General features: G+C 39.0%; 1 protein-coding gene and 1 non-coding gene across 2 annotated transcripts in view; one reads left to right on the top strand and one right to left on the bottom strand.

Annotated features, from left to right (window-relative positions):
• The first annotated feature begins 2,401 nt into the window (after positions 1 to 2,401).
• LOC146629477 (U1 spliceosomal RNA) lies at positions 2,402 to 2,565 on the top strand. Its single transcript, XR_014906453.1, has one exon. It is a non-coding gene; the product is annotated as a U1 spliceosomal RNA (small nuclear RNA).
• Positions 2,566 to 8,365: 5,800 nt separating this feature from the next.
• The window catches only part of LOC146629478 (tyrosine-protein kinase transmembrane receptor ROR2-like), a 59,645-nt gene continuing 53,889 nt past the window's right edge, over positions 8,366 to 14,121 (bottom strand). Inside the window, exons 2-3 of the mRNA XM_085357133.1 lie at positions 9,960 to 10,165; positions 8,366 to 9,826 (exon numbers count right to left, since the gene is read on the bottom strand). Coding sequence (XP_085213259.1) covers positions 8,366 to 9,826; positions 9,960 to 10,165 — 1,667 coding nt within the window. The remainder of the gene's footprint in view (positions 9,827 to 9,959; positions 10,166 to 14,121) is intronic.

Raw genomic sequence — 14,121 nt, forward strand, 5'->3', positions numbered from 1 at the left:
AATACAGAGAACTGACTGAGGACTTTGTCAACTGGTGCCAGCAGAACCACTTCCAGATCAACACTCCGAAAACCAAGGAGCAGGTAGTGGACTCCACCTACACCAGTGAACATCCAGAGAATGGGCATTAAGATAGCTGACTCATATAAGTGATCTGATTAATAAACGGATCTGGAGTAACAACAGAGTGTACATCTACACAAAAGGATAAAGACGGTTGTATTTGCAACAGAGAAGTCTTTTGGAAGGGAGCAGGGAGAGCTCCTGAAGACCTCAGACGCTGTGGTGGTATTGTCCATGTTTTATGGTGTGGTCTGCTGGGGATAGGAAGAAACTGAACAGGTTCATCAAGAAAACTAGCTCTGTTCTGGGATGTCCTCTTGACCCAGTGGAGGTAGTTATCCCTGTCAGATAACAGCTCCCACCCCATACAGGTCACCCTTCAGTGACAGGCCGTGTTCCAAGTGGACATTTTGGAGGCCTTTCCCTCCAGCTGCTGTCAGACTGTACACTGCACAACAGCAATGAATGTACACCACATATTCACACACTGGGGTCTTTGCATATATCAGTGTGCAATACCTGTTAATACCTATTAACACCCAACCACTGCACTATGAAATGACCACGCCAAGCAAACAAACAATGTTTGGGTGCTGCAGATGGAAACGGACCATAGCTTCATGGTGAAATTCCTCACAAAGAGCAGAATCTACCTTGTCCTTTAAAGTTTTTATGGCCACCACTTGGGTCTGCTCACCAGGTACTGTGCCATATAGGTGGCCCTTGTACACCTTGCCAAACCGGTCCTCACCGAGCCCCTCCATAAATCGCACTGCTGACATGTTAATCTCACGCAGCTTCGCCTGCAGCCATGAAACAATAAATACATGTCACCAAAGACTCTGGCCACCAGAATTCAACAATACTTAAACAAATGTATGTAAATCACATTTACTGTGACCATATTTAATGTTACCTTGTTATTATTATTGCTACCTGTTGTTTTTGATGATTCGGGGGCGACAGCTCCGTGTCCTGGGAGGGTGAGCTGCTGAGCTGGGAACGAGGTGGTGTGTCATTTGAAGCCTTATGTTTATTGCGACACAAGCAAACCAGAAAGAAGAGGCAAGCGATAACCAATGGGATGGCAACTGCAGGTATTAAAATAAACAGGATCTCCTTCCTGGGGTTTTCTTGTGTTTCATTCTTCTTCTAATAGTAATCTGTATTATTACATCATATATAAGTATATGTATGTATGTAGATATATATAGATAGATGGCTATGGATATAGATAAATAGACTTACATATATAAGTACTTATCTATTTCTTAGTCTATATTTCTTCTATTTTTGCATAGCATTATTGCTGTTAGGTATGCTGTGTGTGTTCATTTGTTCCTGCCTTGTGTACTCTGCTGCAGTAACAATTTGAATTTCCCAACTCTGGGACTAACAAAGGTTTTCTTATCTGAAATGTATCTAAACCCAGCTGATATCTGGCTACATTTTCTGCTGAGCATCCAAATCACACTGAAGTTTACACACTGTATAATGCCTGATTTCTTGTAAATATTTAGCGATGGCCTTATGAAATATATTTTGATAAAATGTTTATCAGGCCACAGTGAACAATGGAAAATAAACAAAATTAAAACAAATAATTAAAAACACTGAAAAACACTCAAAAATATATTTTTTTAGAGATGTCTTAACCTGGTTATGCTGTACCATCCAGACGTGTATGTGCGCCGGACCCGCGTGATTTGAGACTTCCTGCCATCTTTAGCAGGTAATAAACTCCCGCCAAAGCAAAAGGTTGCTCTGAGTGAATTCAGTCGTTGTTAATGAGTAAATTTTTAGTGTTTTTATTTGGATTGTTTTCTGGTTGTTTGTTGCACACGGACATGTTCACAGACGTGTTTTCGTGAGCAACACTGTTCATACTCCGAGACCGTAGCGGGAAACTGTTGGTTGCCTAGCAGCAGTTAACGAAAAGACCGGAAGTGACTGTGCTTCAACTAGAAAACTTTTGCGTTTATCCTCTTTTTCCCGAGTATCAGACAAACTCGTTTAGCAGCGTGCTTTACCTTTGAGTTAGCTGAACTTCTGGTGGTTTGTTGGTGGATTTAAGGAGGTTAAATGGATGAAAAAAAGTTATCTTTCAGCTAGCTCTTGTTGCGCAGATACAGCAATGCATGATGGGAAATTCTCCCGGTATTTGTAAAGCTAAATAACCTTATGGGGCTCTGTTGGAAACTGCTTCATGTGTATATATAAATAGTGTGTAGTCCCAGCTTCCTACAGGCTGTGTTTGTGTTGATTTTGAGATTGTGAGCACCGTGAGTGTGCAGGGTTTGTGTGTGAAAGACTGCCCCATACGTGAGCTAAAGAATTCATACTTACCTGGTAGGAGAGATACCATGATCACGAAGGTGGTTCTCTCAGGCCGAGGCTCAGCCATTGCACTCTGGCTTTGCTGACAGCCTGCGAATTCCCCAAATGTGGGAATCTCGACTACATAATTTCTGGTAGTGGGGACTGCGTTCGCGCTCTCCCCTCATCATATGTTGAAAGAAAAATGAGTGGGAATGTTTGCGCTTATTTTCAATGACGACGTCATGCAATCTTCTGGCTTCCTAACTACAGTTTTATCAGTGAGGCCAGGGTAAGCAGGAGAGGAGGAGGGGATGCTGTCTTATTTAAAAAAGTCTGTGCAGCATTTGGGAGGCCTGTAAACATTAACAAACACAACTTTGGATGGGGCCTTCAGCTGTAAAGCCACATATTCAAAAGACTGAAAACTTCCAGGAGACAGCTGCTTACATTGAAATGATTCATTAATGACCTCAGTGAACTGCTGTCTGTGATCTGTGTTGATTTCGACTGTGTAATTATTGTTGGGGATTTTAACATCCATGTGGACAACCCTCAGGACAAAGGGACTAAAGACCTGAGTAACACTCTGGGCAACTTTGGGCTGACTCAGCATGTAACAGAGGCCACACATAATAGAGGACACACTCTTGACCTACTGATCTCCAAGCCTGAGCATTTCAAACATTGCTGTGTCTGATGTGGGCTTATCTGATCATTACTGTGTTTTCTTTGAAAGTAAAATCTCAGCCCACACAAATATATCAACAGCAGTGATCACAAAACGGTGTATAACTGAAGACAGTAGTGAGATCTTTAACCAGGTCTTCCCATTAACACCTGACCTGTCCAAAGGTTCAGTCAATGAGCTCGTCAATAGCTTTAATGCAAAACTGTTAAATGTAATGGATACTATTGCCCCCATTAAGGTGAAGGTTATCTCTGGAAGGAAAAAGTCTCCATGGAGAAACTCCACACTAGTGAAAAATGAAAAAAGAGAGTGTAGGAAAGCTGAGCGCAGATGGAGAAAAACAAACCTCCAGGTTCACTATGACATCTATAAAGAGAAACTTCACAATTATAATTTACAACTGAGGAGTGCAAGAAGGTCCTACTTCTCTGACATCATCACTAAAAACAGCCATAATGCTCGGGTCTTATTTTCTACAGTTGACAGGCTAACAAACCCTCCTGTGCCAGTGGCAGCTGAACTTCATTCAACCATGGCCTGCAATGACTTTGCCAAATTCTTCACAGACAAAATCCAAAAGATTAGACAAGCAGTTGGTACATCAACAGCAGATCCAGGATATGTACTGTGTCCACTGAAAAACTGTTTAAACACCATCAAAGAGTTTCACCCGATTAACAGCAAAGACCTGGAGGACATCTTAGGTCAACTGAACTCCTCCTCTTGCTGTTTAGATGTCCTGCCAACAAGTTTTTTCAAAAAGGTCTCAAAGACTTTAGAGTCAGACCTGTTACAGATCGTCGACTTTTCCTTAATGTCAGGTGTGTTTCCAGAACCACTAAAAACTGCTGTAATCAAACCTATACTGAAAAAGGACAATCTTGACAAGACACAAATGAAAAACTACAGGCCGATCTCAAATCTCCCATTTTTAAGTAAGATCATTGAAAAAGCAGTTTCTCAACAGCTCAATTACTTCTTAAAACAGAATAACTGCTATGATGCCTTCCAGTCAGGTTTTAGACAGAACCACAGCACTGAAACCGCTCTGACAAAAGTGTTTAATGACATATGTCTGAATACAGACAGTGGAAAAATGTCAGTCCTAGTTTTACTGGATCTCAGTGCAGCATTTGATACAGTTGACCACAACATATTACTCAAACGACTGGAGAACTGGGCAGGTCTTTCAGGAACTGTACTAAACTGGTTCAAAACATACTTAGAAAACAGGAAATACTTTGTATCAATAGGTAACTTCACATCTGAGCAGACAAGTATCACATGTGGAGTTCCCCAAGGTTCCATCTTGGGACCCCTTCTGTTTAACATTTACATGCTCCCACTGGCACAGATTATAAACAACAACAAAATAAACTATCACAGCTATGCAGATGACACACAAATATATATCACAATGTCACCAGGAGACCGAGGCCCTGTACAGGCTCTTGGTAAATCCATTGAGGAAATTAATGACTGGTTGTGCCACAATTTTCTCCAACTAAACAAAAACAAAACTGAGGTAATAGTCTTTGGCGCCAAAGAAAAACGATTACAGGTCACCAGAGAACTTCAATCTATACATCTAAAAACCACAAACCAGGCGAGAAATTTGGGTGTAGTGATGGATGCAGACCTAAACTTAGAAAAACACATTAAGACAATAACAAAGTCAGCTTACTATCACCTCAAGAATATTTCAAGGATAAAAGATCTGATGTCTCAACAGGACCTGGAAAAACTAGTCCATGCATTCATCTTTAGTAGGCTTGATTACTGTAACAGCATCTTTACAGGTCTACCTAAAAAATCAGTCAGACAACTACAGCTCATTCAGAACTCTGCTGCTCGAGTCCTCACTAAGACCAAAAAAGTGGACCACATCAGTCCAGCTCTGAGGTCTTTACACTGGCTGCCTGTCCGTCAGAGGATAGACTTTAAAGTTCTGATGCTGGCCTATAAAGCTCTGAATGGTTTAGGACCAAAATACATCAGTGACCTCCTGACCCAGTATGAACCATCCAGATCCCTCAGGTCATCTGGATCCGGTCTTTTATCAGTTCCTAGAGTCAGAACCAGACACGGAGAAGCTGCATTCAGCTTTTATGCTCCTTATATCTGGAACAAACTCCCAGAAAGCCTCAGATCAGCTGAAACACTCAGTTTATTTAAATCCAGGTTGAAGACTCACCTATTCTCAGCTGCATTTGAATAAAGCACCAAATCCACACTTTTAAGCTTAAATTTCAAAACTTACATTAACTACTGATCTTATCTATTTCTGATTTTATCTGTTTTGATTTTATATACTGTTTTGTTTGTTTGTTAATTAGTTAAGCTTAAATTTCAAAACTTACATTAACTACTGATTTTATCTACTGTTCTGATTTTATCTGTTTTGATTTTACATACTGCTTTGTTTGTTTGTTTGTTTGTTTGTTTGTTTGTTTGTTTGTTTGTTTGTTAAGTGGATTAGAGCTCTGGGTAGCTCCCCAGCTGGGTCTAGACTGGGTCTAGAGAGTATTTTAAATTCAGGGAATTTAAAATAGAAAGTAGCTCGTCCACAGAAGGACTGGTAGCTCCCCTTACGATAAGGGTTCAGATCGCGCGAACAGGTGTGAAATGTGTGTGTTTAGTTAGTTTGTTTGTTTGCTTGTTTTAATCAATTTTAAATCATACTTTTTATTTGTTTTTGTTTCTAATGTCTCTGTAAAGCACTTTGAATCACCTTGTTGTTGAATTGTGCTATACAAATAAATTTGCCTTGCCTTGCCTTTGTTCAAAATCACTACCCTTTCAGCTTGTTCGTGGCCACCAACAGATTAGGTCTGTTATTTTCATGTTTATTTTGCCATTTTATCTGCATAAAGCTTTTAAGTAACTTCAGTTCTTTTCATAAATATAAAATAATTATTACTTTTTACATTTTTAACCCTTTAAACACCAGTTTGTTTGTCCACTGCGACTAGCTGGAAGACAACCTCAAATCTTGCAATTTTATATAATTGAGTTGCTACTGAAATTTCTTGTATTATTAATAGTAGAGTATGGGTCATGTAATTGATTCACATCAACATTGATTATAATGCATTGTTATTTTTGTGCAGAGAGAGCAAAAACATGAAAACTCCCTCTCAGCTTGTTCGTGGCCAAAAATGGCCACCCCTTGTTTACAACTACAAAATGCTATAAAATTCATATATATTAAGAAAAATTTCCACTTTTTTTTACTTGATTTTTTAGATTAGCATCAGTGCTGTTCATGAAAATCAAAATTTCATTCAAATTCAGAATTCTAACCCTTTAAATACCAGTTAGATCACATAATCCTAGGAACTCATAAATGGAAAAAATCACAAAACCCCAATTTTTTTCCAAATAAAACATGCAAACTGAATTATTTTCTAACCATGATGGAGGTTAGATGCATAGCAATAATTAAAAGTATCAATGAGTTTTATGTATCTTTGTTTTTTTGTGTGCAGTAACAGAAAAACAAAAAAACTCCCTCTCAGCTTGTTCGTGGCCAAAAATGGCCACCCCTGTTTACGTTTACAAAATACTATAAAATTAATATATATTAAAACATTTTTCTACTTTCATTGACTTGACATTTCACACCTGAGCCTCAACTCTCGTGGCCCGGTACCAAAGGACTCACGGACCGGGGGTTGGGGACCGCTGATCCAGATGAAGACGTGAGCCAAAGATCCTTTAAGTTTCATCTGATGAACTTACCTTTTCCTACATATGAAAAATGATGTGGTGTGAAGTAAATCGGGTTTGTATATATGTAGCCTCAGATGAGCATGAAATTTCATTTTTGACCTGCTTAATAGCAGTCTCAAATATTAAAGTCTTGGTGTTACAAAATCAATTGACATGTGCAGCAGCTGAAATATGACACCAAAGGCCACTCTTAATACAGACAGAAGTCGGGTAGTCAAAAATCTCTTATTCTGCTTTTTGTATTCTGAACTTCTTGAGTGGACAGCCAACAATCCTACAAATAGACTAGAGGATGTGCTTGAAATGTTTGTTAAAACAAATAACTGGACCTTACTTGTTAAGCTCATTGTTCTCACTGCCACATGGAGACTTTCAGGTTGTTACACTTGTTATACGTTTACTAGCACAAATGAATGTTTTTGACTAATAAATATACATTAATTTTAGGTCTAAAGTGTCTAAAATCTGTAGTGTTTGAACTTTGAATGTGGGATGACAAAATAAAAAACAAACAAGTGATCCATGTGATGAAAGACTGGCATAATTTGATCCATAAGACTTTATTTGATATTCACATACTGGAAGCAGAAAACAGCTTTAACAAAGCAAACTTGGTGGAAAGGACTAACACCAAGCTTATCCATCTTTTCCTGTAAAAAAAAAAAAAAAAAAAAAGAAAACTAAAAAAAAAAAAATCAAACCAAAGTAATAAATTACAGATCTATTCAGCTGGGTATAAAAGTTAATGTTAACAGTACCAAATTCATGGAACACGTGTCATGAGGAATAAAAACTGTCTCTGGCCTGAAAATGATCAAAATAAGGGTGTAAACCTTTATTGTTTTGATGGATGGAAATGTGTGTTATACGAAACCATTTTAATGAAAGAAAAATCAATTCTGAATCAGTTCTATAAACCATAAACTGTTGTTCTGCATTCACAGACAATACAATAATAACATAAAAAAAGCAAGCATAAAAATTGGGGGTACAAGAGTTGCGAAACACTTGTTCAGCACAGTAGAACCTTTTCACTTCTGAGTTATCAAATATCCATTTTTTCATTTCAATGAACAAAGTCATTTAGGAATCATCTCAGCCTTCGTTTAACAATCAGTTTCCATGAGTAAGTCGAAGGTATGGCATCCAAGAATTAATGGTGGCACTGATGGCAAGATCATCATCCATATTACACTCCACACAAACTGTCTCACTGGCACGTGAAAATTAAAAATCTGGTAACACCGTGAGCATTAGAGAAGGTAAACAATCTACCATTGTAAGAAAAACTCTAAAATACTTTTCTAAAGTTAAGAACAAGTTTTATGTTGCACAGCAACTGAAAGAATATCATTTCTTCCAAATGGCAACATTTAAAAAAGAGGAATAGCACAATTCATTTTACTTCATCACAGGGGTTTGAGAGATACAAACATGGGACATTATATACAAAGACATTTATTCACGGTTGTGGAAAAATGGCTCCCTTCATTCAATGTGTTCATAGAATTTTGGGCAAAAATAGCACAGCTGGCATATTATTTCAGATCTACTGTCCTTCAGTTATGTGTCAGACAAGTGGATCGCCAATTCTTCAGTCTGAGGAGCCTCACTTTCACCTAGTAATTCTGTTTCTGGCACTGCCAAGTCCTGGTTTTGGTTCAGTTCTTCCTCTGATGCCCCATCAGCCAATTCTTCATCGTTGGTCTTAGAGTCCTCATTTACCATTGCTGTTCTCTCTGTGGCAGAAGTGTTGGAAGGGACAGTGGTCACATATCCTGTAGATGTGGATCCACTGCCACTATGCTGAGAACCTGATTTGGTAACCATTTGTTGTGGGTGGTGGATCTGCTGGTGTGGCATTGCCATCGGTATTTGCATGGGGTAAAAGTTCTGCAGGTATGGGTAAGCTGGAATTGGGTGATATCCATTGACAGGGATGTAGAGCTGTGGGGGCACCATTGGCCGATGTAGTTGACCCTTTATTGGCATGAATTGGGGCTGATGGAATGGTGAGCTCTTTTTAGGGCTGGTGTATCTTGATGCACTTGTTGTATTTATGCTAAGGTTGCTAACAGGGCTGGTGCTAAGAGAGCTGGTCTGGGTAGTATTATTGCTAGTGCCAGACACCTGAGCAGAGCCATTATAGTTGGACAGGCTCTCCCAGGAGCGCAGACGTGCATGGATGTCTTTGAAGCGAGTTCTCCGGGCTGGGACTTCACTCCAACACTCCAGCATAAGGTTGTAAATCCAGGCCGGGCAGTCATCTGGACAGGGCAGTAACTGGTGGCTGCGCACCATGTCAATTACATCCTGGTTAGAGTAGCCACAATATGGCTGAAGACCATAACTGAATATCTCCCACAGCAACACTCCATAAGACCAGATGTCAGAGTCGGTGGAGAATTTGCCATGCTTAATAGCTTCTGGGGACATCCAACGAATAGGGAAAGGACTTGTTCCCATGAGACTGTAGTAATCAGCAGAGTAAACATCTCTGAATAGCCCAAGATCCAGGATTTTGATACCGAGTTTTTCAAACACAAGAATGTTTCGAGCAGCAAGGTCTTTATGGACTATCTGCTGGCTGGAAAGGTACTCCATTCCAGAAGCAATCTGGGTGATAACATGAATAAAATCAGCTTGCTCTAGAGTGGATTTGATTGTCTTGTCATCATCTGAGCTGCCAACATCGGAGTTAGGGGAGCGCATTACCAGATACTCATGCAAGTCACCAAGGCTGGAATAGGTGAAAATCATGCTCATTGGCTGCTCTTTGGTGACCACGCCAAGCAAACAAACAATGTTTGGGTGCTGCAGATGGAAACGGACCATAGCTTCATGGTGAAATTCCTCACAAAGAGCAGAATCTACCTTGTCCTTTAAAGTTTTTATGGCCACCACTTGGGTCTGCTCACCAGGTACTGTGCCATATAGGTGGCCCTTGTACACCTTGCCAAACCGGTCCTCACCGAGCCCCTCCATAAATCGCACTGCTGACATGTTAATCTCACGCAGCTTCGCCTGCAGCCATGAAACAATAAATACATGTCACCAAAGACTCTGGCCACCAGAATTCAACAATACTTAAACAAATGTATGTAAATCACATTTACTGTGACCATATTTAATGTTACCTTGTTATTATTATTACTACCTGTTGTTTTTGATGATTCAGGGGCGACAGCTCCGTGTCCTGGGAGGGTGAGCTGCTGAGCTGGGAACGAGGTGGTGTGTCATTTGAAGCCTTATGTTTATTGCGACACAAGCAAACCAGAAAGAAGAGGCAAGCGATAACCAATGGGATGGCAACTGCAGGTATTAAAATAAACAGGATCTCCTTCCTGGGGTTTTCTTGTGGCTCTGAAATAATAACAGAAACAAGGTCAAATTATATACAAAATGAAAATTATTTTATATTCACTGCCACTCGCGCAGTTAAATTTCTGGTGCGCGGAACTCTGAACACACGTGGAAGTGTCTGCTTTACGCATGCTGCTGCAGGTAGCTGCAACTGACTTTTAAATGTCTGGAGGTGGAGCCCAAAGGAAGGAGGAGTGTCCTAATATGATTGGTTATGATGGACACTTCACCATGGCAGCAACATCAGCGCTGTTTTACACCGCATTTGTTTACAATTTGGAAAATAAAGTGTGCCGAATTAGATATCAAAAGTTATTGTTTGCTGTGCAGCACGGGAAATACTGACAACTATCACTAAGAAGTCTTTAAGACTGTACTGTACTCATGTATTGAAAGGGTAAGTAACAAATGTGTGTTTCCCCAAAACTGGGGTTAGTTTTTGTGGGTATTGGCATTTTGCCAGAGTAATGTGAAAAGCTACGTGATGGTGGTAAATCTCATGTCCAAATCTCTCCAGGCACATGATAGCTAATAGGGCAGTTATATATAATGATCTTTTGTCACCATGTGTGCAGCGTAGTTTAGTGTTACCAGTTGATTGTGTGTGAATGTCAAATTGTGTTAAAAATGACCTGTGTGAACAAAAGGTGCTGCAGTAGAATAGGAACAGTTTATTGCATCTCTGTCCCTCAGTGAATGTGTGAAACAGACACTCTTTTGTTTGATTAGATCAAAAATCTTTCTTTTAGAGTGGAAGCAAGTAAAGTTAGAAGCTGTTCTTAGCTAAATAGTCTGTTCTGAAAATAATTTCTAATGTATTTTTCCAACATTTCAAGGGTCAGCAGAAAATTAAATTCTAGTTTAAAAAAAGGAAAACTACCCAGGTACTTAGAAATGATAATAATAGAGACATTTAAACCTGCCAAAAAAACGTTTTTGCTCAGCCTGCAGCGGACACATGTAACTGCAAATAACATCAAAGTGAAGTCAGTGATAAATCAGTACAATAGAAACAACAGCTATATGCAGACTGGCAAACTTTACTTTAATCGAGAAAACAAGTTACTGATGTGAATCACAGAGCAAATCTTTCTTATAAATTTTTTATTTATTCATGAAAAGATATACTATACAAAAGGCAAATATTTCACTGTGAACTCCATTTATCAGAATTAGATTAGCATAAAATACAAATGAGCTAATAAATGATGGTGTAATTTGGCTACAGTGAATTAGTTCTCAGTTGTGCAGATTCTTATATAGAATTTAAAGTATATTGTAATGCAAAACCTTTGTACTTTTATTTACAAAATGTACAACATATACTGTAGCATTATTGCTTTTAATTAAGCATGGGATTTAGTGACGTACTTGTTCCACAATTGCAAAAAGTTACTTATCAGCATTTGTTCACTAATTTTCCAAACAATGAACAATAATTTTACCAATAACCATAGATGGAAGTACCTACCCAAATCAGTTCTTTAATGTTTTTTTTTTGCTAGTCTCTTTATGAACAGTATTTCTGGATTTCTAAATGAATAAAAATATAAACTTATCAACCTTAGATGTGTGGCGTTGTATGGCTACATTTCACTGTGTATGGCTACATTTCACTGTGTGTTATACTTGTATAACTATGCATGTGACAAATAAAGAACCTTGAACCTTGAAGTGGGCCAGATGGGTGAAACTCCACTTTCTGTCAACATAAAGATGCTTAACTACACATTTAATCCCTGAGATTTCTTAATATAGGCTAAAGAAGTACAACTGAGTTTCTTGATATGATAAATGTGTAAAATTACAGAACGAGTTCTGGTAGTTCACTGCCCAGACTGTCCCATATTTATAAAACCAAAATTTCTATAGTAGACAGTGAAAAACAGGAGCTTTTCTGTCATTTAATTGTTTATCTATTACTTCACTACTTTGGTGTATAGTGGCTGGCTGTGGGTGAGGTCTTTGTCAGGAGGAAAAGCTGTCCAAAAATATAAATTGTTCAGAGGGCCAGATTAGAGTCTATGCCGGCCCCCGGTCCTTATAGTTGACATCCCTGATCTAGATGAACTATTGTAGCGGAGCCTGAATCCACAGTGAATGGAGCTCTGCAGCCAGAAGTTGTGCTTATTTGTTTCACCTAGTGACCAACTGGCAGCATCAAAAGCACATGTTATATATATATTTTTTTTTTGAAAATCAAGTTTACTCAATTGACTATGAAAACTGCTTTTCCCTTTTCTTAAGAATGATGTGTGCTGCTCAATAGGATGATTTTTTTTTTTTAAAGAAAATTATAATAAAAGGTATGCAATATTGTATAACAGATTAATAGGAAAGCATTGTGGATGGTTAAGAACATGCCTTTGAAATCTTCGGCTTTAAAACTGGGTTTTCTTGATGGGGTCTACATTGCAGAAAAAATGCTGCAGATTTCTAGTCGTGACGATCAATGTTTTGTATTATTTTTCTTAATCATACGTTCTTTTGTTATAGCTTTAAACATAATCTGAGAAAATATCTGTTTTGTAGAATAATTGTAATATTTCAAATATTGTGTGAATAAACATTAAAAAAGTATTTAAGTATTTCTGAAATACCTGAAAAGTGTACCTGTCAAAATGAGATTCATGGAAAAAAATCTCAAATGATGCAATATCAAAACCCATGTTTTTTGTTTTGTTTACAAAAAAAAAACTAATGATACCACAGCACCTTCCATTTCACAACATTGCCCATGTCAGTGGGCTAATTCCTGTAAATATTTTTGGGGGATTTTGCTTTTGCCTGCCCTTGCTGGATTTGTTTGCTTAGCTGCTTGCCTTCCTGTGAATGACAACTGCCTGCTTCTAGATTAAAAGATTTAGAACGTGATAATCCCCGAACGAGATGGTGGACACAGAAGATGAAAAGAGCCATTAAGGAGAAGACGTCATCCTATCAGGCTTGGCTAGCCTGTGGGACTCCTGTGGGACTAGCAGAAACAAACATTTTGTTGGCCTCTAAACAATTCTGGTAAACCGTCTTAGTAGGGGTGACTTAGGAGGGGATGGGAATATGGAATATGGATTTTCCACAGACAAACTGAGGATATAGCCAAGGAATACTCATCTCTTTAATCCTACATTCAAAACTTCTCTAGAGGAAAGTTTGAGGACAAGGGGATGCCTTGCTCATCACTGGAGGGAAGGTCAATAAGGGAGGTTAAAAAACAAACAAAAAAAACTCCCTGGTGGCATGGGCCCAAAGGGGTGTATGAGATTTTCTTAAGTAAGTTCGTTAAAGCCCTGGGCGGGACATCTGGATTGTTGGTTACCATCTTTAAAAAGGAGGACCAGCGGCTGTGCTCAAGTCATAGAGAGATTGTGCTATTCGGCCACCCTGATAAGGTATACACAAAGGTATAATAGGGGGAAATCATCTTTCAATTTCAGGAGGAACAGTTCAGTTTTCCCCTCGGCCGAGGAGCCCTAGACTAGTTCTTTAGCCACTCTATAATAGGGTGCATGGGACTTTGCTCAACCAGTGTACATGTGCTTTGTGGACTTGCGGAAGGCATTTGACTGTGTCCTTCTTGGGACCTGTGAGGGATTATGTGACTCAGTGACCCATTTGATGCCTGCTCAACTACACAGAACTTGAGCCCCATTACTTTTAAAGTCTCTGGTCTCCAATTTCTACAGTAAATCCCCCACAATGGAAAAACACTGGTAAAGTGGCCTGGGGTGCTGACACCCTGACCCCCATCTCCTTTTAAGGTAATGTACATTGGCAATTGTCTGCCCCTCACCCTCAGTAAATCTTGCTACTGTCCTGTGTTTGGGGTTAATTGCCCCACTTCCCTGCACCCCAGTTCTTTGTTCCCATCCCAGGACTATTTTCTATTTTCTAATCTTAAATCCTATAAACAACAAAATCATACTACGACACACACTAATAAACTACATTCACTATGA

Source organism: Diplotaxodon limnothrissa, linkage group LG7 (genome assembly GCF_057381915.1).
Source record: "Diplotaxodon limnothrissa isolate DT_005_m linkage group LG7, D_limnothrissa_male_GT1.1, whole genome shotgun sequence".
In the NCBI taxonomy this organism is placed as follows: domain Eukaryota; kingdom Metazoa; phylum Chordata; class Actinopteri; order Cichliformes; family Cichlidae; genus Diplotaxodon; species Diplotaxodon limnothrissa.